General features: G+C 38.9%; 1 protein-coding gene across 1 annotated transcript; it reads right to left on the reverse strand.

Moving 5' to 3' along the window:
- Window positions 1-5,258: 5,258 nt before the first annotated feature.
- LOC139713766 (monocarboxylate transporter 12-like) lies at window positions 5,259-23,651 on the reverse strand. The gene is made up of 5 exons (XM_071625471.1): window positions 23,424-23,651; window positions 12,258-12,401; window positions 10,958-11,911; window positions 10,243-10,491; window positions 5,259-7,696 (listed from the first exon to the last, which is right to left on the reverse strand). Exons 1-5 carry the CDS (start codon window positions 23,578-23,580, stop codon window positions 7,518-7,520), a joined length of 1,683 nt encoding a protein of 560 aa, XP_071481572.1. The 5' UTR covers window positions 23,581-23,651; the 3' UTR covers window positions 5,259-7,517.
- Between the last annotated feature and the right edge of the window lie 3,307 nt (window positions 23,652-26,958).

Raw genomic sequence — 26,958 nt, forward strand, 5'->3', positions numbered from 1 at the left:
TGATGTATTTCTACCCCCAGTTGAACCTGTGGAAACAGAAGACACAGATTATGCAAAACGACTGCGAGACAATTTGACTGAAACTCATGAGAGAGCAAGAGACAAATTAAAGTTGTCACATGACAGACAGACGCGGGGCTATGACAGGAATACACAACTGAATGGACATAATGTTGGAGACTGGGTTTGGTTATCTGGTATTCCCAGAAAACGAGGAGTGTGTCCTAAGTTGGTCTACAAGTGGGATGGTCCATTTCTAGTCACACACAAACTGTCAGACGTAGTGTATCGAATCCAAAAGAATGAACGTAGCCAACCGAAAGTTGTGCATCTGGATCGACTCAAACTATATTGTGGGCCTCGTCTACAGAACTGGCTGAATAAACCAGTACCTAAGAAGAATCCTGTGAGATGTAGACGCGTACCAGAACGATACCTGGAATAGACACAGTTTATCTATGAAACTCATGAATCAGTATTGTGTTGTTATATATATATATTTTTTTTTTAACAGATGCTGCACAATTGTACCAGGTGCAAAAGTGCATTTACTAGCCTTGCTGAACTACATTTCCATCTGGAGGAAATGCATCACGTGCCATTGACCTGGAAGTGCGAGTTCTGCTTCTACGAGACTGAGAAAATAGCAAATTTGAAGAAGCACTACACAAGAAGGGAACAACGCTCAGCGAAAGATACTAGGGCCTGCAAGCTCACCGAAGCCAGCGCTGCATATGTAAGGAAGCTACAAAGAGAAAAAAGAAAACGCGGCACCCCCTCCACACCTCCAGCTCCTCGATACACTACAAACTCTGCTTCTGGGCCGTCACTTTCTACTTTCCCGAAAATCCCTAAGAAGTTGCCTGAGGACTGTATTATCAGCCTGTACGGAGAGTCAGATATCGATGAGGATGCAACCGCACAAACACAACCGGCATCCCCATCTGCCAGTGTGGAAGAGAACCTCATGCATCCATCTCCCACCACATCCCCATCTGCCAGTGTAGAAGAGGGTCCCGTCGTGCATCCATTCCCCATCCCATCTCCATCTACCAGCGCGGAAGAGCAACCAGAGCATCCGTTCCCCACCCCATCCCCATCTGCCAGTGTGGAAGAGGGTCCCGTCGTGCATCCATTCCCCATCCCATCCGAGCCCCAAGAGCCCACAAGTGTGATGTCCTCACCCCTCAAAACATCGGAGACCATCCACCCAGTGTCTGTTAGTGTCGATGAGGAGGATGATGTAGTAAGTATCAGAGTGCACAAAGGACGTAATCGCATGGGAATGCTTAAATTGAAATCAATTGTAGTAGTGACGGAGACATTCTGCCATGTATATGGCCAGGAGAGAAGAGCTAGCTTAAACACATACTCGCACTACTTTGACTATGAATAGAGATCTGTATTTCGAACTGGTGTCATTCTTTCCCTTGCTTTTCAATTTTTGATTGATGAATTATTTTGTTTATCGGTGCACTTTGTAATAAGTACATGATTGTATATCATAGTAAACTTGCAAGAATATTATTGCAAGTTGAGAGTATACAAGTACATATCGATGTCATGTACAAAATGTTTTAAACAATTTGAACAGTTTTTACAAATTGTTTGTTGTATTTTATTTTTGGTTTTTCGAAATGTAATTTTGTATACAATATATTGCAGTTTCAAATTGCTAGGACAGCAAATTGTTTCAGTATTCTTTTTCATGATATTGTGTTTCAATAGTTTGCATAACTTTGAGTTTTTATTTGGAAATATGGTGATTTTATAGTGTACATTTGTAGAATTTTGGCATATTTCTTCTTTTCTAAATTGAATTGCTGGGACAGCAATTAGAAAAGGGGGGGATAGTGTGACGGAGAGGTCTTTTTCCCTATTTAATAAAGCCAGAGTAAGCCAGAGTCTGGAAAAGAAGACTATCATTTTACAGTATGTGATCACACACCGTGATTCACAGACTGGCGAGTACATACAGTATTCCTTGTGCTAATGAATATTCATAAGGACGTTGCGCAATCTGCAGCTATCAGAGCGCCGTAGCTATGTGCATTTCCTATGCGTATACATAACAAACGCACTAGTTGACAGTTACCTTAGTTATGAATATTCATGAGATAGACAGTGCGTTTAGTCTGAATTCAGGGCGCCGTTTCTATGAGCATCCTGGCGTATCATAACAGGCGCATATAAGCCTATAAATAGAGGAGAAATTGAATTATAATTTAATTATCTGGGTGATCTGACTTGGTCTGACTTGGAGCTCCTGTCAAGGTTTAGCAGTCAACTATCTTTCATCTTACTTTGTCCCAAGTTTACAGTCTCAAGGTATGTCTCACTTTTATTATCCCATTTCAATAGGACAATAGATTTGATAGAATATATACTTGCATTGTCATTGATTATTGAGTGACATTTATGTTTACTACTTGCCTTATCAAATAGTGTCTCAATTCCCTTGGAGACAGATTGTCTCATGGGACAAACTGTCCCAAGATGCTATTTTGTCAGATATTATACATGTATTAGGACAATATGTCCTGAGCTGCATTGATAGACAAATTCTTTTACGAACTGTCCTTTTCTTTATCAGATACAAGTATTGAGTGTATTGATTTTCTGTGATGAGACAGATTGTCTCATGGGACGAATTGTCTCAAGATATTAAGTCAGAAGTTATACATATAGGGACAAAGTGTCCTAGTTGTGCTAAATCATTCTGGTTGCAGTATAATATGAGACTTATTGTTTTATATTGTCTTTGTGTATATGAACTCTGTCATGATCCATTTATTCTTATGCCTTGATATATTTTTGTGGAATATTTTGGGACATAACTCTTTATCAGTCACAAGATTTGAGTCATATAATTTCAGACTTAATATACTCATGTCGTAGTTCTGTAAACAGAGTTTATTGAGACGAATTCTGATGCACATCTTTTCATATTTTATTATTGACAGTTTGCACAATGATTACATTGCGTGAGGCAGTGACTTAGTGTGGACACGTCACTGTACAGTACCTCGTAGTTGTAGTTTATTATTATATAAACTTCCTTTTATTATATAAGCTTCCATTTATTATAATAAGCTTGTATATCTGTACTTTATTACGAGCTTGCACAGCAATGTAAATAGTAATGTAAGAGCAAGCGGCATAAGCATTTGTACCATGTAAATAGCTAATTCCAATCATTAGTGTATATAGATAATAATCCAATCAGTAGCTAATCTATTTTCTACCATTTCGTTCTATGACAACACAATGTGTCGTATTTACGACACGGTTTCCTACCTCTGCTATGTACAATTTGCATACGAAATATGTATCCAATGAGAGTTATTGGATGTGGCTATAATATTTGTAACGAATGCTAAATGTTAAATTTGATAGATAACCGATAAGGTTAAGAGTTGTACTTTTGATAGCTAAACGGTCTGGGAGTTTAACTGTTGTTAACAGTTTATTACCTATACAGGTAACAATGTTGTTTGGAATTCGTGACCGTTTGATTTCAAGGATTATATTTTTGGTATTGACATTCGGGCAATGTTCAGGAGCTTTAAGTAGTTCGAGACTGCATTGTTAATTGGTTATTTTAATGGCGATGCACATTGAGCCGACAAAGTGAGCTAGTGTGTAGTCGGAAGGGTTAGGTACCGTTGAAAATCCCGGCGAGGTGACTGGGGAGCTGATACATTTTGTATACAAGCAAACTTGGCGGAGCTCAGGGCTGGTTGCGTTGTGCTGAGGGCAGTGTCTCTGGGTTGACCTAATATTATCCGAGATTTAGGAGCGTTATGCCGTTATATAGGCTGGATGGGAATACAAGCATCATTTACCTTTAAAAATACAACCCAATAATATCTGTAGAGATTAAACTAAAATAATGTAATTAATGTTATATTCTAGGTATAAACTAATCTCATTGTCGTAAGAAAATGTGTCATCATAAGTTATTACAATGTACAGGCAGTGAACGATATTTGTTGGTCACAACGCTATGCCATTTGTTGTGCACGACGTTGATTTGTTTCATGGACAGAATGTCCATGATTAAAAAATGTCAATGCTATCATTTATATCAGAACAGAGCCTATAATGAAATTATTGCCTGGATCATGAGAATGTGTCTCTGAATGTGAGATTAATGTCTCTGTGAATGTTGAGTGCGGAGTAGGACAAACTGTCCTAGTATATCAGTTGTCAAGAGCTAACTTCCCAAGACTTTGTGAGCTATGTAGTTTGTATACGGCAAACAAACGAAGCCTAGCCATTGCGCCTTACATACTGCTCGGCAGGGGATTTTTATACAGTACACGTGTGTGTAGAAGTGTGCATGTCCTGATCAAACATGCCGGAATATAGTAGAAGCACAAGAGCTAGAATGTGATTGCAGTGAGCTTTCAACTCACCTGTGTAATCCATGATGATTGCTGATGCTGGTGCTGGTGTTAATGTGATAGAGATGAAGAATTGAGGTGTGCTGAAATGAGATACGATGAAGATCTAGAACGGGGTCCCAGTTCTCCGTATATAAAATTAATTGGGTGGTGGCAGCATTATTCCTTAGTGATCGAGACCTCTAGATCGATAGGTCGCGTATAGAGGCACACGCGAGACACAGGAAGTTAGTCTAAAGTACCAGACTTTCCAATTCTGTAAGTGTGTTCTCTGATAGATCGCGTAGAGGCGCGCACAGCACACAGAGAGCTAGTCTAAAGTAAAAGACTTCCCAACTCTGGTTGTGTGTTCTCTCTCGTAGATCAGATCATTATATTTTATATTTTTAATCCCCCTCTTTTAAGGGACTTTCCCGCTACAATATGAAGAGTTTGTTTGCAAAAACCGACAAGTCCATTTTTGAAGATTTTGAAGTACGGTCTCTGTCATAGAGTACAAAATAATATTTTAAATGATATATTGGTCACTACATAATAAAGGTACATTTTTGAAGTTATGGTCAAAAGAAGCAAAAATTGTCTTATTGTTATCTCTATTTTTCTTGACCTTTAATCGCAAATATCTCCATTTGGCAAACATGGACTTATCGGTTTTTGCGAACAAGCTCTGCATATAATAGGGACACTATAAAGTGCACGACATGAAGGACAGTATATACTAAAGTGTTCCTTTGATAAAAAAAACAATAACCTTGAAAATTACAATATTTCCTTGAGCTCTAAACCCCTTGATGTCAACGTTTACACACTGATGCATCATTTACTTGTGTCCAGTAAAAATCGCTACTCGCTGCATTACAATGTTTCTACAAGATGGACTAACGATGATATTACTGAGCTCTCATTTTCGCATGGCAAATGAGTATAGTATTAAACATATTTCAGGGAAACGAAAAAAAAAAATCTTCAAGCACGCCACCAAGCGGGCTATGTCAGAAGAGCAACGATGATCTTGACCTGAATATCAATATATGCCCCAGTTTGTAGAACCAGTTTCTATGCCCCAGTTTGTAGAATCAGTTCGATAGAGTATATAGGCACCGGAAATACCCGTTCCGACGGACCAACTACATGTACTGTGTGTAACTAAAAAAAAAAAAAAAAATTAACACCTATTTACCGCTGCATCGTCGGTGAGCCTTAACATGATTTCGTTATCTTTTCAAGCACAAATCGATAGCCTGTGATGATGTGCCCTGGGATAATTTTGTGCTGTATCTTTATCATAACTACATGGAATGTTTACTTTGTTATTATATACCAAATTATCATATGCACCGTACACCGAATCAATCAACATTATAATGTCCTTAAACATGAACAATTTGATGGGTTTGCATCATCATCTACCTATACTTTGTATCTTTCACATTTGGCAATCTTGTATGATTTCTTCCGAGCATATCGCTAGTCCAAACCAGAAACAATAAAAGCCCTCTTTAAATGATTTTCATCAAAGAGTTTGTGTATCACACAATCTCCTTCTTTATAAAGTGTAGAAAGTGGTATGAACACCACGCACTTTTTTCTTCTTTTTCCCTATGAATTCCCATTTTTCTATCGCAACAGAAATGTGCGTTGTTTGTTGTTGTTTTTTTAATTCCCTACAAGCCGCTAGAAAAAAAAAATAGAGAAATGCGCCGGATCACTACAGTTGACCTTGCACTTTTGGAGTTTACAGACGCGAGAATTCATACTTCCCATGGAGTTGAGCCAACGCGCCCTATTATAAGTTTCGTTTAGACAACATGGACCAAAACTAAATACTAAACTTCTTGTTTATGGTTAATGTAATTAGACGGCAGGAGGTATAATAACTGGTCAGCATTTACTGGAGATAACACCCTTACGTTCTCTCTCATATTTATGAATAAACATCTTATCCATAGATATCATATCACAAGCATAAGGACCATAGCAACGTCCTGTGCAATCTCTACCTTGCGGGTCATCAGGTCAACAGCTACAGATTCTGAATCTCCGAATGCTGATCACTCTAATGATAATAATAGAGAGACTCTTTTTATGCCTTTAACGTACCTTCCAGTTACCCATAATGCTAAGGAAAAACTACAAAAGAGTAGGAATCCATAATCTGGCAGGCAACATTATTCATCTAAGCACTATAACCATGCATGGGTCTACTGTTTTCAATTTTACTGTAAAAGAGTTGGCATTTTCAAGGCTCCAGACACCGTAAATGCCCCTCGAAAAAAAAGTCTATTTCTTTCTCTTCGAGCGATGCCAAGATTTCTGCAGTGCACGCACCATGAAAGGACGGGCTGGGGTCATAGGTCATGAGGTTGTGACTTGACGAACAGGCAAAACGCGTTTCACTTTTTTTCACTGTACAAACTAGTCGCTTCCACGCATATAAGGAGACCAACCTGTGTAGGGAATTATGGGTGAAAAAGTAGCTGCGCAATCAACACATGGCAGTACTGGGTACGAAACATCGATGATCAAAATTAGAGGTCAGTTAGCTTTCGCTGACAAACGTCAGTGATTATAATATCATTCTTACGCACCCAGTAATGGCCAAGGAAAAACTAGACAAGAATTGTAATCTATAATCTCGTAGGCAACAGGCTACATAACCATGCACGGATTTGCTGTTTTCAAGTTTACACCGAATAAACAAATGACAGGATAATATCGCAGCATATAAACTCTTCGCATCTTAAAATAGAAGACTTAAATTGCGATTCGCGTCCGTGTTACAAGTTTGTGTGTTGTTCTCTCTCATTCAAGGCACCGTATAAAAAACTGAGTTATTTTTTGATAAGAAAACAACCTAAATAGAAAATTCTGACAGAATAATAATTCTACACGACTAGCGGATGTAAGGAGCTGGGCTAACAGTCCGATCTGCCTCGATAAAAAAGAAAGGAAACAATGTTCACCCAAGGCCCAAATTCCATGTATGTTTCCTTGTTTGTACTTTCTCTTTAATACGGAAGTCACTTGAGATATTGAAATAATAAGCACCACTTCCGATTGCGACTTCTTGGCGACACAGCGAAAACTAATGTCGGTGACTGTCCCCTCGCTTTAATTCACATGAACAACTTCGAGTTGGTTTCCAGTCTCCAGCTCGTCCACCCTTTCCTTTCTCTTTCGACATCGTGTGATGACAGAGAGGAGCAGATTGGTGGCGGCGCCGAAGAGAAGGACGTCGGCAGAAAAGAAAAACGACATCGAGTAGCTGCCAGTGACATCAGCCAGCCAACCTGTCGTTAAAAAAGAGAGAGAGAGAGAGAGAGAGAGAGAGAGAGAAACAAAACAATACTGCATTTACTTGTAAGTCAAGCCATCAACATTATCTGGACCATAGTCGATAGTGTCATAATTGTATCTGACATTCAGATCACCCCAATATCTTGTGCGCAAGACATTAATAGCTATATACTTGGGAAAAACACATTTTCAAGCACCATGCCTCTTTACCTACTCTACATTCCTGATATTAAAAAAAAGATAATGTAGAAAGTACACAATGGCCATATTCTTTTGGTTTTTGAAAAAAAAATACAGCTGTAAATATAAATTTTCAAGGTCTTACTGTTAAAGAAGCTCGTTTATAGGTATCAAACTACGAACTTAGGATCCTTTGCATGAAATAACGCCATATAGGAACTTGTCGTGCTTCATAAGATACCACTTGCCCTTATTAATTTTGTTGTTGCTGTTGTTGTTGTCGTCGTTGTTGTTTTTGTTTTATGGCTTCACAATTACGCAAACAATGAAATGAATCTCACAATCATCTTGAGATTATCCATGAATAGACAAACAGGAATTTGATATGATAGTGAAGTGGCGAGGACAACCCTTGGTGAGGTCATTTATCATTTAAACAGCGAACACTTACGATCAAAACTGGCAAAACATCCGTTTCAAATAGGATGTAGGCATTGACCACTTCGATAACATCATTCACGTGTCACTGCAACACGGAGTCCCGTGATATGCTTGACAGGAGGTTTAAAGGGGCTGCACAGTACTGGTTGAGGTGGGGATTCATGGTTTTTACATTCCTAAGTGAGATAATGAGAAACCTCTTATGAAATATGAAAGAGCATGTAAATCTAAGAAGGATTCCACGTTTATTTGATGAAAATTGGTTTTCAAATGGCTGAAATATCCAAAAAAGTGATAATAATAAAAGACTACATCTGTCCCAACTTTATTAAGATCTCTTTGTTTCACGTTGTTTTTGGATATCTCGGCCACTTCAGAACTGATTTTCATCAAATAAACTTGCGATACCCCTTAGAATTGCATGCTCTGTGACATCTCATAGAGTGGTTTCTGAATATCTCGCAAAATGTTTAAAGCTAAATCCTCACCTCGACCAGAACTGTACACACCCTTTAAGAAATATATCACGGTTTGTATTTTCGTTTCTACACACATTCCCACAGTTCTCTCCGCGGGTGACGTACGGGAAAGTATGGTTCAAGTTCCATTCCACTCACTGAACACATCATATACCTGTAGTTTCTTTCATATGAACGGCGAAAACATTATTTACAGGCAGAACAAACTTATGTAGCAGACACCCTCCTCGAGTACAATTTGGCACATAATTTGGCACATAACCGAAGCCGTTTGTCAGAGAGCGAGGGAGGGAGACTGAGGGAGAAAGATGATACTTATCCTTCGCACTTGCTCTTTGTTCGCAAAGTGGAATGGAATAATATACCTTCCGGAAATATTCCCCTCAACCTAAAGTAGGAGAGCCATCAAAGGGATGGGGTAGTTTTGGTTGAGATAAGGGATTCAGATTTTAATGTTTTGCGAGATAATGAGAAACTACTCATGTAAAACTAAAGAGTATACGATTCTAAGAGCTATTCAAAGTTTTATTTGATGAAAATCGGTTTTGAAAAGGCCGAGGTATCCTTTAAAGCAAAGTAAAAAGATCGGTCCTAGTAAAAGGTAAGTACCTTCGTTTATTAGGACCTCTTTGTTTTTGGATATCTCAGGCGATTTCAAAACAAATTTTAATTAAATAAACCTTGAATTCCTCTTAGAATTGCATGCTCTTTCAAATTTCATCAAAGATTTCTCATCATCTCACACAGAAAATGTTGGCAACCTAAATATCTATCTTATACAAAACTATACCATCCCTTTAATGGAACAGTGTTCCCGTTTACGTTCCATGTTTTGGGGTGTGTGGGGTGGGGTGGGGACGATTTTGATTAACATGTGTTATAATTATAGAGGTTGCTACATTTCACTCGATTCCAACACAGGCACTATCTACGAAATTTCGCCCTTCCATGGTATCTCATAATATCAATTCTATTTTGCTTTCTTTTCTTAGACTTTTCCCCTCGGAAATGGAAGTTACATAATACGCATACTTCAGTCTAAAATACGGCACTGTCATGCTAACGGTGCTGAGATTCGAATTTTGTCAAATGCAGTGGAAATTGGTTTGAATCCAAACGTCGCTTAACTAAATATTTTCACGCTAACATTCTATATTCATAACAAAGGACGATTAATATCAAAATAGAATGAACTTATCTAATTGGCGCATTACGGTACAAAGTGGCCTTTTTCCCCTTAGCTAATAAAGCACATCTGCCATGGTCATCTGAAGTCATAGACTGCTGTCGTCATGGTAACAACGAGGTAGGAATTCGGGTAACACACCCGTTTCGATGACGGTGTAAGTTTTAGATTTCTTGCGGTATCTATTCAGTTCCAAGATGTTAAAATGTAAGGTATGGCATGCAATGGCCTAGACCATTCTCGTCATTCTCACCTGACAGAACTGCACCAACCGTCATCCCTACTCCTGTCGTCATGACAACGATTCGGACAGCATCCGAGATGAAGGCCGGAGACACAACCTTCTTGGCCTGAACGATACGAAGAACGATGCTGGCGCCGATGCCAATCCCCGCGAAGAAGATAGTGACTGCGGCTTGCGCAAATACATCAATGACAAAAGGCATGGCGAAGAGCGGCAAAGTCGTTAATATGTTCACGACCATCATGAACATGTGTGGTCCTACAATTAATGTCAAAAAATTAAAAATAGAAAGAAATAGCATATATGCTTATATCACATACATGTTGAAATGTACTGTATATACATATTTGTTTCAACGTCATTTGAACGAAAACGCAAGTGATTTTCTCTTTTTTGAGAAGCGTTAGCTGGTCAACGACCGACTCAGGACGCAATAACAGCATTATTCATCTACTACGCAAATGTTGTGGTTGATATCACCATTCAAATTTTTATTAGAAGATTTGTAAACTTGGAAAAATGAGAACTGGTGTTTGTTATAATGAAACCCACTTTCGTAAAAGTTCTGCAGCACGCGTATTTCGTTGTACCCTATTAATATTGACTTGACACTCAAGATCAGTTTAGCAAGTTAACTGCTTTCAGAAATGTGAAATATCATTGCTAGCCAAGTCACAAGGAGATCAAAATTCAGTATAGATTGGGTCTGTTGAGACCAAAGTACCTATAATGCCCCTGTCGACGGCTGCTCCCACTACGATGCGTCCGACGGTGCCGCCCACACCAAGGACGGACAGGAGCGCGGCAGCGTTGCTGTGCGTCATCCCGCAGTCGATTGCCATGGCCATGACGTGTGCGACGGCGGGGAACGTGCCGATCATGACCACGATCGAAGACAGGTTCTGCAAAATGGCGAGTGGTTCGTTCCAGAACAGCGTGATTCCGAGCATGTCGGCGACAAGCTTTCCCGCCCTCCTCACGCCATGGTTTCTTTCTGTAGAATGAGTTCTGCGAGCACGCTCATCACTCATTTTTGCCCTGGACATTGATACAGCGTTTGACAAAGAGGTGCATTCGTCCGACGTCGGCATTACGCCCTTACTTTCTTCATCGGCGACCTCTACGGAGTCGGGACGCACATTCTGATTACGATTGACATATAGGGGGATTGGGGGAGACAGGGAGTTTGAGTCACTTTGTAGTTCTACTCCTTGTCGGGGTTCAGTCCTAAGGTGCCTCGCTGATCCTCGCTCTGATCCACTTGGGGCTTCATCTACAGCATCGAATCTGTGATCCAACCTTTGCTTTCTCTGAATGACAGGTGTCCCCACCGGTGTTGACAGCCTGCATATTACGTTGACGTCCACGACGTCAACATATTCTTCAGCGTCCTCCTCGTAACTCTTGTTGCTTTCGCCCGATATCTTCGGGCGACGGCGAACTGGCAACGGGCGAAAGAGACACGACGCCGCCATGCTGTTGGCCACGAGGGCGCTGTTGATTAGTAGCGCCCCGCGCCATCCGTACGAAGCCACGAGAAAACGAGTCAAAGGCGGTATTCCAATCTGGCTAATGCTAGTTCCGAGGAACATAATGCTATTAGCGATACCAAAACGCCTGTTGAAATATATGGCCACCATATTTATCGATGAGATGTAACAGAATCCCACCCCAAGACCTGTGTAGAAGAAGGAAATAGTAGGAGGAAAATGAAGAAAAGAAAAATCATCCTGAATAGAACAGGCGACAGAATTGAAGGTAGAAAATGAAATATTGCACAATTACCTTTACGACATCAATAACGTTTACGAAATGACGAGATGCGGCATAAACAAGTACCTTGGTGTGTTAGAAACAAAAACCTTCTAAAAATGATGAAAAAAACAAAATAACCTTTCTCCGCGCTGAAATATTTCTACGACGTTATTACTTTTAAATTGCTGCATGTGCCATTGGAAAACAACAAATAAAAAGAGCAAGACATGGTTTTTAAAATTAATTTAAGACATCGTCCACGCTTTTACCTGACACGACCCCAATGGCCAGGGCAATATGAGAAGGCTTAGTAGCGAAGGCACCGGCCAGGCAGCCGGACGAAGCGAGGACTGCCCCGATGAAGGCCGTGGCCCGAACCCCAATCTTGGACCACACGAAACCAGTTACGAAACCTGTGAGAGCGAAGAGACCGAGAAATGCCTGTCTCAAAGTATCGACTGTTTTTGCCCCTCACGATTGCCCCAATTTGTTGCTCATGGGCGTCTCGAATTCATTACCATGGTAATTATTACGTTTTGATTGATTGATTGATTTTGTTTTCCGCATAAAAACAACAACGGCTGGATGGACCATATTCAGCTGGTCTTCCATGGGGTCCAGAACATGGAAGTTATACAAATACGATATGATATTGTGAAATACATAACTTGTAAACATGGAGATATTTGAAATTCATAGATTGAGAGAAAGAAAAAACAACAGCAAAACATCGCATATTATAGCAATAACAAATGAAAAGGGTACAATGGAAAGTGAAGGGGAAAAATAATACTTCATAACTTATGATAGCCTGTACTAATTCAAATAATTCAGTAATAACTCTTTTTCATCAAGAAAAAGGAATAAAAAATAAATCAACGGGGCAGTGACCTTAAACATACTTATTTTAGATTTAAATATTGAACACTTGGGGAAATCTTGATATCCATGGGAAGGTCATTATATTCCTTAGCATATTCATATTTAAATGATTTCTTCAAACATTCAGTTCTACGTTTGGGAAGTCTTAACTTTTGTCCAAAACGGGAGGGATAAGAATGAGTTACAAATTCAAATTCATCTTTTATATAAAAAGGGGTTATATCCAGAAGGGGGTTAAATATACTACGTCGTCATTTTAGTTGATGAATCAGCAGCTCTCACCAGCTATCCTCTTATTAATATTTGAAGGACGTTTTTACATTGTCTTTGTTCAAAATTATGGGTTACAATATTTGTCTAAGATGCACGGCCTTGAAACTGAAGAAGCCATGTGGTTATGATGAGAGTGCGCGCGAGTGTGTGTGCGTGTGTGTGTGTGTGTGTGTGTGTGTGTGTTTGTTTTACGGGGTATTTGCGTGTCTGATCAAGGAGCTTCTAGAGATGGAGTAACAACAGTGTTATTCCTTTTGATTCCATGTTTGATGCCGCCACTAAGAAATATTGAAGCATGTCATTGTGCCAAACAGGATCTGCCGCGCAGATAAGAAGACAATTGACTCGTGTCTCATTGCTTAATCACCAGCCATTTAAAAGGAAGATATGTCTTTGTGATGGTAATTACTTTTCGCTATCCCTTCTTATAAAAGGTAGGTGGTACAGACAGGAGGATGCACGAATAGAAATTGAGCAAAAATGCTGAAATAAGGATGAAAACTACTCGACTGGGCATGCCCGGGCACTAATCTGATATATCTATCAATAAAGCAATACTTGAAGATTATTCCTTATTAGTTTCATTTGTGGAACTTAAGCGGAAAAGTGATAAAACCAGCTTTCCAGGATGGTACAGTTTTAAACATTTTCACATGATACAGCTCTGATTTACACTTTTGCGAAAATTTCTGGACGGAATTGACTTTTGTTTTACATGCTTTATCATGAAGTGAAATTTCATTTCCTTTAATAAATAAATAAGCAAAATATGGCCAATATTATGATAACGTTCAAAATGAATCTTCAGATTGCTCGGCAAGACGGGGGCGTCGAACATCGATCATCAAAGGCACAAGTGTACCTATGGGGAATTCTTTTGTACATCAATAGAATCTGACAACTGTTTGAATAATTACAGCCAGTTGAAACTCCATGTATAAAACCTTGGTCTGATGCGTTTTATTCATTACATTAAGTTAAAACTCGTGGCAAATAGTAATAAGATTCATCTTGCAACCCTGTCATGTCGTCATACTTAATGCGTTTTTTAAAGCTCTCCTTCCAGGGCGTTCCAAACCTCTTATTCATAGTGATATATGGGATTTTCATTCGCACAGTGGTGTCAACCAGATATGATAGGGCTACCATATACAAATGCATCACATAATCTAGATAGAAAGAGACGTAGGCCCTACCATCAAAATGTCATATCAAGTTATGTAGGCAACTATTATCATTTTTTGTTAATCTATTGGCGATTGACGTTTCACGACCTCACTTTCCAATATACGATTTCAATACTGTCAACTCAATGGATATTGAGAGCCAATAAATTATCACTAAATCTTCAGAAAACTAAGTATCTGTTATTAAGTTAGTCTATAGAAGTTTTACGCACAGATATCATTTTTGATGTCATTCATTTAGAATGTGTATCTCACATAAAGTTTCTCGGTATCACAGTGGACGATAAAGTAACTTTCGTGGAAGCCTCATATTATTAATATTAGTAAAATAATCTCGCGTAATATTGATATTATCAATAGTCTTAAATCTCATATCCCGTTGTCTTCTTTGTTGACGTTGTATTTGTCATTAATACTACCTTATCTTAATTATGGAATTTTAGCATGGGGTAGTGCCCATCAAACTTTGTTAGATAAACTATTGTTATTACAAAAAAAAAAAGAAAATCACTTCGTATTATTTGTGGCGGTTCACCACGTTCCCATGCAGATCCATTGTTTGTTAAATATAAGATTTTAAAAACTAAAGATGTGTTTTTCTTTCAGCTGGGTCAGTTTATGTTTAATCATAACACAAACGCACTTCCCATCTTTTTTTATTCAATGTTTCCACGAAATCAATCCTTTCATAATCATCCCACCAGGCGATCTAATGAGTTTCACTTACCCCTTCTGAGAACTTTATTGGCTCAAAATACATTTATATACACTGACCCTAGATTCTGGAATTCTTTAAGCTGTGATATAAACATTATTTATCTTTGAATTCGTTTAAGCGTAAGTTGAAACTTTTTTTTTGTTGAATTCATACTAAGATATATACTATCTATTACTTAGCTGGTCTCATTTGTACAAACTTTGCTCAACTGCTCGAGCTCTGAAGCACATCAATTCCCTCTTCCGATCCCGATGTTCAGCGTGTTGGCTTTGCCTTTCATTTCCTCTTTTCTTTCTTTCCTTTCTTTCCATTATTCTTTTGTGCTTTATTACTTTCATTGGTATACCCTTCTGTCAAGTCATGTAATGTCGTTGTGTTTCTCCTGTCTTGTTCTGTCCTGTCTCGTTCTGTCTTGTCTTGTTCTGTCCTGTTTTTGTAAACAAATATGTTCACAAGAATCATTTGAGTGGTTCACAATTTACAAGCATGCTTTTCAGTGGACCTCTCAATTCTTTCTTCTTCTTTTTTTCTCCAGACATAACTTTGTATTTTGCCGGTATGCATGTATAATTTTGTATTTGTTAACCGTTATCTACAATGTGACGTCGAATACTTGCCTATGTTACATCTTATGATTCATTTCGTGTTATGTTTGCCGAAAAGAAAGAAAGAATGAAATAAACAAGAGACCCGCAGGTCACGCGCTCACCTGAGTATTGCAAGTTCACTTTCCATGCATTCTTGCAGACTCTTACCTGAGAACATTGGAAACTTATGGTGGGGGTAGCTTTGAGAATGGGGGCATGGTGTCCATTTACATAATTATTCCATCACACTGGTAAAAATACCTGCCAAGTACACTGTACTTTATATAATGTTGGATTATGCAGCTTGGGAAAAAAGACTTAAAGCCCTATCACTTTTGATTAGAAGTAGAGAAAATATTATTTAATATTCATTAATTTAGGAGGTTTGTACCCCCTGGGGCCCCCAAGGAAAGCATGGTGCCCATTCAAACACTTTGAGATCTTATCCCTATGGGAATGCTACTTGACAAGTTTGGTGAAAATCCATAAATGTTGTTTTCAGCAAAAAGATGAACATTTAGGCCCGCATTTGGACCCCCCCCCCCCATTCCATCCCGCTTCCTTGGGTCCCAAGGGGGTGGAGGGGTAGGGAGGGCACCCCTGATTCTCCCATGAACTTGAAACAACAGTCATCAATATACTGACTCATTATTAGCTCAATCACTTCCAGTTCTAGAGAAAATCTGTAAAGATTCCTTACAGGAGGGGGGACCCCTGGGGCCCCCAGGTGGGGCATGGTGCCCAATTGATGGAGTTGAGATTCTATCCCCCTAGGGATGCTACCTGCCAAGTTTGGTGAAATTGGTGATAGGGTTTTCAAGAAAAAGATGAACATTTACAATTTCGGTCCAAATCTAGGCCCCCTGGGCCCCCAGGTGGGGCATGGTGCCCATTTGATGGGAATGAGATTCTTTCCCCCTAGGGATGCTACCTGCAAGCTTTGGTGGAAATTGATAATGGCATTTTCAAGAAAAAGATGAAAATGTACAATTTGGGCCTCATTAGGACCCCTCCCCTGGGTCCCAAGGGGGGCACCCCTGATTCCGCCTTGAACAAACTTGAAACTACAGTCATCAATATACTAATTCATAGTATTAACTTAGCTCTATCACTTCTGGTTCTAGAGAAGAAGATTTTTTTTTTAAGATTCCTTAATTTTGGGGGTTTGGGCCCCTCTGGGGTCCCCCAGAAGGGGTATGGTGCCCACTTGAACAAACTGAGATCCTATTCCCCAAGGGATGCTACCTGCCAAGTTTGGTGAAAATCGGTCAAGGGGTTCTCAAGAAGAAGATGAAAAAAAATGAATGTAAAATTTTACGCACGACGGACGACGCACGACGCACGACGCACGACGGACGCCGGACGAAGAGCGATCGCAATAGCTCACTTGAGCCTTCGGCTCAGGTGAGCTAATAAAACGGAATGAAATATACCGGTACTCCACAGCTTAATTTCTCGTATTTGATTTAAGGAGTCTGGCGGTATAGCGTGGGACCCAAAGCAAACTCTAGATAGAACTTGCTTAGCGGCAGCTGTCCCTGTTCTGCTCTCTGTGACCCTGACCCACGTCATTCAAAACGGCATAATCATTCCCTTGACAATCACAAGCAAGTTGCTCGGTACAGGGAGGTGAGAGGAAACACGAGCGCCAACATGAAGACGGTACACCGTCACACCAGGGAGGTGGGTAGAGAAAAGATGTGGAGTTGACCCCTTTGCACATACTGGGACATGGAGGGGGGGGGGGGGGGGTGGTGAGTAGGGCTCTCGCTTATTTTATTTTTCAGTGTACGAGGTACAACCTTACAGTAACATGTAAAACTCCCCATAAGTTAAATCATGTATACATGTATGTAATGTCCTCTGGGTTTGTACGCATGTAATTCAATTTTACTCAGTTTAATTCAAATTAATTTTCTATTCAATTCAATTCAGTTTAATTCAATTCAATTTCGCCCAATCGTCGAATAAAAAAACATTATAGGAAATTCAATTCAATTATTAATGAAATAGAATTATTTTAACAGTTGTTTCATGATATCAGATGTTATTAGAATGAATCATACATTCACATAATTGAAAAATTGAAAACATTAGTAGTTGTCAATCAGTTAACTTACATTTCCAATACCCTATTTCTACTACCATATGAAAAATAATACAATGCTGGGATCAAGTTCTTGAATTCTTTTCTGGTATGTTGGTAAGGTCTTGCAGAAATATTTGGTCGTTGGGAATGATCGTTCTTGTAAAATCTGCATTAAATTTCGTCGGCGAAAGTGTAAAAGAATCTTGGAAGATAAAAAGCGTAAACAAACCATGGAGAACTCGCTGTATTTTCTTTTGAAGACTGGTAAGACATTGCCCAGAAAACGATTGCCTGAAACCCGATATGAACGATTTTCCTGATTTCTGTGAACTGTTCACCGAAACTCCATTGTTTGTTCCGTTTTTTCATTGCAGACAAAGACTCGAGAGAATATCGCTTTACGGGGTACCAGGGTTCTCCACTCGCGATTTCTACCCAACTCTCTCCTCTCCCGTCTTTCTTTCTTCCCCTCCTTTTTTTAACCTTCAAGGACAAATATCCCAGATTATTATCCATACAGAGGATTTTAGAGCCCAAATGCAAGTGTTATTTTGTCGACGCACCTCATAACCTCCGACCCACTTAGAAAGTTTGTTGAACTCGACCAATATTTTTTTTTTTTTTGCCGAGGCGACCAATATTTAAAATATTGGACGGCAAGCGGGGATTCCCCAACGTTTTTATAAACTGCACCGTGATTGGTTGAGATATACGAGATGACCGGAAATATGAAGTAAAAACGTCTGTGATTGGTCAATCACGAATTAACTAAACGATCGGGTTTTTTCTAAAATCCTGTGTTTATACAAACAAATTTGATATATTAATTAGTTAAAATTGTACATAAAAAACGATAGATCACTGTTTTATCTGGGAATGAAGTGGATTAACTTGCACTGAAGAGTGTACCATACCCCATGTCAGGATCGAGTACAGTAGGAGACCATACAGCACTCAGAGACAGTTAGGGGACATGTAAGTGAAAAATATTCTTTGCTAAAATCCTCTGTAGGATAATAATGATAATATTGGATGTCCTATTTTCGGTTAATACAAGGAAATATTGGACTCGTCTTCGACTCGTCCAATATTTGCGCATAGCTCGTCCAATATTTCCTTGTATCAACCTCAAGGCCATCCAATATTATATAACTATCTGCAAGCAAATCCGAGACCTTTGATCATGAGAAAGCATTGCAATCTTAATATAATTATTATTTTGTCCATATCTGGCAGAGGGCAGATTCGATTGACAGCTTCCAAATGTCATTCATGACACTGAGACAAAAATCTCTGTCTTTAAGAGCTGACGCCAAAAATACACGTCACCTATCATTATTTCATTATCATTATTATTACTACTACTACTACTGCTACTACTACTACTACTACTATTTTCATTATCATTATCATATTTCGCTTGAGATTTCCCTTTCTGGGGTTTTTGCTTTTCAATGAGCGTCGTTGCATACATATATACTAGTATCCAAAGACAGAAATGCGTTGTTGATATCGGAATTCGAATGATCACTGTTGACACACCGGGGGTTATCAGGGTCGGTTAAATCCATACAATTCGTATGTTGGATCACAAGGCCCAAGAGAAATACTTGTGACGTTGTCATGGCAAACGGGTTGAGAATCATTTCTCGTCCTGCCGAACAGGTGGGTTCTCGAAAATATTTCTCGCGGTGACAGAGGTGGAAACAGATGCAAGTAGAAGGGTAATACACCGAAACATACTTCAACGTAGGGAGTTCATTTAAAGCTTTAGCTTTAGCATCGTTTTAGAGGTACTGGATTCCAAAACAGAAAGGAAAGCTGAAGGAGTTTGAAACGAATGTGAGTAATGTTAAGAACATCCGTGGCTTGATTTCATCCCATGTGAATAGACAAGGGTGAAGTAGTCGCCGATAATAGGAAGATGAACAAAAGAGGCTGTGCTTCTTTGCACAGTGTTACGTAATGGCAATAATTCATTGTTTTCCGTGGAAAATACAAAACGTGATGATATTGCATAAATAAAGGAATATTCTGTTCATGATTCATTTGAGATATTGTACAGATCACGACGTTATTGTTATGAGACCGAGACCATAGTGATGTCCAAATAATTTGTTTCCCGAATTGTTTACACAGTATTATTGCCTTTATTCCAATTGACTAAACCTGTGAACAGAAAGTACAAGAGTGAGCTAGATGAGCAGTCGGTAATGCCAGTTAAGTTTTTAGTTGGAAACTTTCTAATCAGGTTATCATAGAGAGTGGCAGGTCATTATGCAATGAGACATTAATCAATATACCGGTTCTGTAAGGTATTCAGATTTTATGCATACTTTATTGTTCACAAACCTTGCCTACAGGATATTAACTGAATTGCCTACCTGGCAACAACTAAGTGGATTGCTGCTCTGGAACTTATTGGAGGGAGCAGGTGAGTGAACATTTTCGATTATGATAGGGGCAATCCCACGGTAACTCGCGTTACAAATAATGGGTACATTTATGGGATAATGTGCCAATATCTTTGTAAGAGGTAGGATCCACAAGTTACTTTTTTCATCATGGGTTAAGTAGACATAAGCCAACTAAATGAATCCAAAAAGAAAGATAAAGGACAAACATGTTCGATTGTTGGGATTCTTGAATCATTTAATTTTGGTAACTCGCGTTACACAAAAAGGACATGGTCAATTCTGTAAAGGCCTCTTTTTGGAAAGTCTCCTCATACTAGACAATCTTGATAAAAGTTTTCCAACCTTAAATTGATAGTGGGTTAAGACTAAAAAATTAACACTATCGAAGTTGAGTAACAATGACCTGGTAAAATGTAGGGAGCCTTTATATCGGTAACTCGCGTTATGGTAACTCGCGTTACATTATGTCCACTAACACAGGGTGACACAAATTGATGACATACAACTGTTCTCATGGCATTGAATCTTGTGTTGAATATTTTGAGAGATGCTTATTGTTGTAGATAGTAAAATGAATAAATTTTAAACAAATATTTTACTATTAAACCCATTTGATAGAGAAGAATGTGTTTAAGACGAATAAGAGCTTCACTCCTCATATGTGACCGTGCACCTCAAAACGAACATAAAGTCGCACACACTGATTTTTCGTGAGGACTAAAAATAAGTGAAATGGGTCAACCTAGCCGAACTTGACTTTTTCATATTCTCTGAAAGAGCGGGTCTTCTTTTACATTATGCTAAAATTTGGTATCATAAAACGGGCAGGAAAGTGTGTTTTTTTTAGCAGTTTATCTCGAACATTTTTGGTAGAATAGTGTGATTAGGTGTGTCTTTAGAATCCCTTTTTCATTTCTGACAAACCTTGTCCACAGTCTTCACTTTCAACTCTAATAACTTTCGAAAAGATAGTGCTACTGCTTTGAAAGTTGGCATTAATTATGGACAGAATGTGTTAATGAGGCATGCTTAATTTCAGTTTAATCTGATAATCCCTTCATTGTTGTTACTCTGGTGGTTTACTTCCTGTTTTTTGTCCCATTCATCGCACAGCCAGCACGGTTTGGTAAAGATTAAGCGCTTGAATAGACACTGTACTTCAGAGCCTCTTTTCTCAGTTCACACTCTTCCAGAGTTTGTGCTTTCTTTCCAATATCTAGATAGGTTAGGAGGGTCCATTTGATTTGAGTTATACATCATTTTAAAGCTTAAAGTCTGCTCTTTCAGAATATGGTCTTAACTAAAAATTCATGTCTGGCGACTTTTTGTTTGTTTTGAGGTGCAGGGTCACATATAGACCTTGAATACGTTTGAATATATAACTCATAGAGATTAAGGTGTATAAGTAGGCCTACATTGTAATTTTCAGAGTGTAAAGATGAAAAATATTGAAAGTCTTTTTAAAACAAAACATAAAAGTATCAAACCCTATCTGAAAGTTTACAAGAAAAGCTTACAATCTTTCAAAAATTAAAATCCTATCTTCGTGAGGAGTGACAACTAGTACATTTCTTTGCAAATGATTGACAAATAAGACCAGTTCTTAATTCCACTTTGCGCATGAGCAAAAAAAAAATGGTCACTTGTACCAACAGGCATTTTGGTTTGTAAATTCACTGAGATATTAAAGCATCTGTGATGCAATGATTATTCATGTGATCGTTATCTAAATTGTGCTTGCCAGCACATCCACCTGACAGCAAGAATGGTATTTCGCAGTGTAAAAGGAAATAGGCTGTTACTGCATTCAAAACAAAACAATGAAATGGATGCCTGCTAAATTATAAACTGATGGAGTATTCTGATCCCCGGATCTAAATGCAAGTTCATTCATTTTTTGAACATGAATTCCATGAATTGTTATGTTGGCAAGCTTATGCATTATGCCGCTTTGAAAACGAGTGAAGTGCCGAACCAGCTGAGAAAAAAAGAAAGGTCATTTGTACCAATGTGTACATGAGCTGCAGTGTAATTACGAACTGGCTTATTACCCTACATTGACGGAAATAAGCACTGAATTGATCAGTGTTTTGGTAGTAGCCATGATAAAAAAGTCATGGGCGTACATACTCGAGTAGGATTCGAACCTACGACCTCCTGATCTCCGAACGGGCATCATCTCCACTAGACCACTGAGCTTCCGCCCAACAGGAAGTGTCCGTTCTAATCCTTATTAGCATGCAGCGGGTGCTTGGTAATTATTCAAATGCATGAAATTCTTCCGTTGAGATGTTTTCATTGCAACTGATTGACAAATTGCCCTAGACCATCAACGTAAATAAGCGCTGAATTGACTAGTGTTTTAGTAGTAGCCATGATAAAAATCATGGTCATACATACTCGAGCAGGATTCGAACCCACAACCTCCTGATCTCCGGACAGGCGTCATCTTCACAAGACCACCGAATAAGGATTAGAACCAACACTTGCTGCTTTATAGCATTCTGTAATAAGAATTCTGTAATACTGATGCAGGAAATTCAGAAGATAAATTTTATTTTCTCATTCACTGCTGGATGTACGTGTACGAATGCACTGAAAGCATGGCTGGACTCTTCAATGTGGCATGTGTTCAGTGGCCTTGATGCTAGTATTATACAATCACAGTTTATTTGGCTGCCCTCCTTTGTTTCAGTCAACCATAGTGTGTATGACACTGCATTTGATTGTTTTCACTACAATCTAGCTCAATTAAGTGTTAAAATTTGCTTATGTTGGTGGAAACTTGTGTTTATAGTCGGTAACTCGCGTTACATGGTAACTCGCGTTACACTTTTTATTGACATTTGTTTAATGTGATGACAGTGTTTATTCAAGCCAACATCCTGTGTACAGTATCGGGGTGTGATGAATTTAAAGATCATGATTCCCAACAAATTTCCTCCACTGCTTCCTTCAGAATGAAAAATATTTCTTGTTACATGGCTCAAGGGGTGAACTTTCATGTGGTAATTAAAATTTTTTAAAGTGGCATAGAAATTTCCTCATGGGAGACTGAAGTAGAACCAATTTGCTTCTTTAAAATGAATTAATTGAAGTGCTAGCAGAATTTTTCTATTAATTTTTCTATCTAGCAACATAGGGTCTTTTACTTTGTAAATGATCCTGAACAGAGACCCTACGAAGCTGCACTGCCCGCTTTTTACAAACTATTCCCAATTGTGTATTTTCCCTCAATTACGTCATTACAATTTGGTAGTTACAGCATTTCTAGTAACTTACTCACAAATCCGGCTGTTCCTGGAAAGAGGAAGCCGATCCAGCTCAATTCACCGGCTCCTATTTGGAAGTGCACGGCCCATTCCACGTACAGGACGCTGATGAAGGAGGTAAAACCAGCTGCCACGAGCCCGTTGACGAACGCCCCCAAGACGACCATCCAGCCCCAGCCTCCGTCGGGAGCAACGGGCACCTTCCCCGCGAGTTGGGCGTCGTTACTGGCTGGACAGTTGCAGGTTGACCGCTGCGATTCAGCTGCTTGGTGAACACGTTTGGCTGTGCCGCCATGTTTCCTTGTTTCCGGCAATGTCGACCGAGATTCGTCGAGCGATGTTTTGCGACCCTCCATGCTCAACGTTCAGTGTTGCAGTGTTTGTCTGAATTAATAGTAATCATTCGGCCTCGGCGATACATATTGCAACTCCTGTCATAACCTACTGAGGAGTATATCCCTATGTGCGCACAATCGGCGGTGTTCTGAACTTGTGTCTTATGCAAATAAAAAATAATGGTGACGTATGATATGCGCACGTCTGCCGTACGTTCACTCGTGATGAAGAATAAGTGGGCCTACGAGGGAGATTCGCAACCATCGGAAATGCTGAAATTCAGAGACGTGTTTAGTTCTCAGTGGCAGTGTTCTTTCGCTGTCAGCAAGTTACTTTAAATTCTTTATAATCTACAAATCGTTCTCTCCTTGTGCATACCACTGCTTACACTCCCTTGGCCCACTTTCACATGTCTCTCCTCCTTACAACTGGAATCACATCCATGATCTTCTCGATCAATCTTTTCCGTCTTATAAACCCTCTACGTGCCGCACCAATCTCTTGTCCACATTAATATGTGTGAAAGTAGTGCTCATTTGACTCATTGGCACAAAGGGTTGAACCGTATCCTTTCATTTATCTGCCAAACCCACGGGAAAAGTCTTTCACCTGACATTAATGATCGTTCACCCCCCCCCCCCCAATCCCATCCCCTTGCAGAGATCTAAAGATAAAGGTGAAGATATTCACTACAAAAATAGCAAAGGTGTTTATCTTCCTTAAAGATAAAATACGAATTACATACTTACTAATTGCGGTTAATAAGGAAGAGAATTATCATATTTTTCACAAAATATGTGCAAAAGAGATTTTGGTGAAATTTGAGGGGGCTCCTTAATTGTTTTGTTTCTGTTTATAGGACATACGAATAGAGCAAGTTCGCTACAAGACTCCCCAACCCTTCCGCATATCTTAGAAAAGGATTGAGACAAGCTTGTTTACTTCAACATGAACCATGAGAAACATTGGTTAAGTTGTTTGTTTGTTTGTTTGTTTGTTTTTTAATCTTCCCTTTTTTAATGAAAATCATTTCCCGGTGTGACACAACATTTACAGAAAAAAAAAATAATAATACGGACTCGCCGCTGATGGCGTATGTCTATGATTCTACTGAGTTGATATTGATTTGTAAAAATATGTTCGTAAGCGCGAACTGTTTTTATTTTTCCTTCGCCTTCATCTTGGTGTAACCACTGATCTGTACAGAAAAGTTCAAGCCGCTAGCGCTCGCCGCCAAGGTAATTACAGTCACCGATGGTGGCGCAATTCTATAAAGCAACATTGGTCTCATACAGGTCTGTAAACAATCTCCCCACTATAATACAGTGCGTATAATAGAAAAGAGTAATCCAGCTTTGGCATGTTTGGAGGGCTACTATTATTATTTCATATTGTCAGCTATAGAGGGCACAATGTTGGTTGTGAGGAAAGAAGAACTCTTCCTCTTTCCATTATACCCAATTATGCTGACAGCGGCCATAAAGATAGTCCAGACTGTAGGAATGCAGGTTAGTTTGGGGTTAATGTTTAGGGTTCTTCTCCACATTTTATGGTCCATAACCTACAACATGGCCACCTGTCCGTTAACTTGCTCATGTCTCTCGCCATGTCTTTTGTTAGTCACATTAATATGAGAGAAACATGCAAGTTAGCTGAGTCGAGAGGAAGGTGCATTGCAATGTCTTTTGTTAAACATTTCAGTACTTCAGCAATGATTGACAGATGATGTCATCTCAAGAATATTGATATTGATTAGTTTGGAAGGATTTTTTTTTTTTTGGGTGTTCCCAAGTAATCTTAAGAAAAATCGTTAGAAATATATGGAATGTTTCTGGATATTTGTTTTACCGCAAAAGTGATGCTGAGGATATTACAAATCAACACAAATCAACATGCATTTGGATTTCAAGGCCCCTTTAATAGTAGCCCTCTAAAGTTGGATTACCCCATTTTTGATACGCATTGTAACAATACGTGATAAAATCGATAAATTAAAACTTTCTGTAAATACAGAAAAGATTCAAGTTTATTTTTTATCTTCTTAGTCTGCAATTTATTTCAATTCGGACATTATGGATTTCGGGGGGGGGGGGGGTTCCGCAAAACCTCTGCATAGGACTTCATACACCTGGACTACTTGATGTTGGAGAGTTTGCCAAAACTGTATCTAATGTACTGAGATAATTATGAACAAATAAAAAAATGGTCCCTCCAACTTTTAGCATGTTAACTTTTGCAATTTATTTTGGGTACACCTAATAGACAAAAAAAAATTCCCCTCCAAAAATCGCTACCACAAGTTTCCACATAAGTCATACGCCCGATTTTTCATGAATTGTCTTCGGTATTTACTTAAGAGTCTTTGCAGGTACGAAGTCGTGAAGGGTCAAGGGTAAGTTCATTTATTTTCAGGTCTGAGACCTATATTACAGGCAAACTCCATCCAAATATTTTCATTCTTTGTTAAAACAACTCCGTCTATGTGATTCAGAAGAAATGTTTAGAAGGAAACTCAAGACTGAACTATTTCGATTGTAACTATGTTGTTCTTATGCTTTGTGAATGTTGTATGTTGATGTATGTACAGCGTTTTGATCAGTTCCTTTAAAAGCGCTCAATAAGAAATAGTTATTATATTTATCATTATTAGAGAGCTGACAGAGCTGACATTGAAAATGATAACATAAGTTTAAGTACACCTCATTTAAAAGAATTATGTAGTTTTGGTTGAGGTTGTCTTTTGCAAGAAAGTTAGAAACAACTCATGAAATATTAAGGAGCATACTATTTCAAGTATTTTAAATCTTAGAATGGGTTTAGTAATGGCTGAGATATCAAAAAAAAAAACCAAAAAGGAAGGACCCAATTGGACCATTTTATTTTACTTTGTTTTTGATATCTCAGTCATTTCAAAACCGATTTCCATCCATTGAACTTTGAGTTCCCCTTAGAATCGTATGCTGTTTATTATTTCACAAAATGGTTTCTAATTTTCTTGTAAAAAGGTGAAATCTGACCCCCATGTAATCCAAAACTATTATACAATTCCTCTCACCCCTTTTTTGTGCACATACCAACTTCCACCCATACGCGCGCACACACACACACACACACACACACGCACACGTACACAAACACACACATCATACAGCTAATTATGATTATATCCTATGTCAACTTGCGTTGTCATGTGATATACTATTCCGATA

This window comes from Diadema antillarum, unplaced genomic scaffold, assembly GCF_040938485.1.
Source record: "Diadema antillarum isolate AM-2024a unplaced genomic scaffold, OU_Dant_1.0 scf00000044, whole genome shotgun sequence".
NCBI classification, from domain to species: domain Eukaryota; kingdom Metazoa; phylum Echinodermata; class Echinoidea; order Diadematoida; family Diadematidae; genus Diadema; species Diadema antillarum.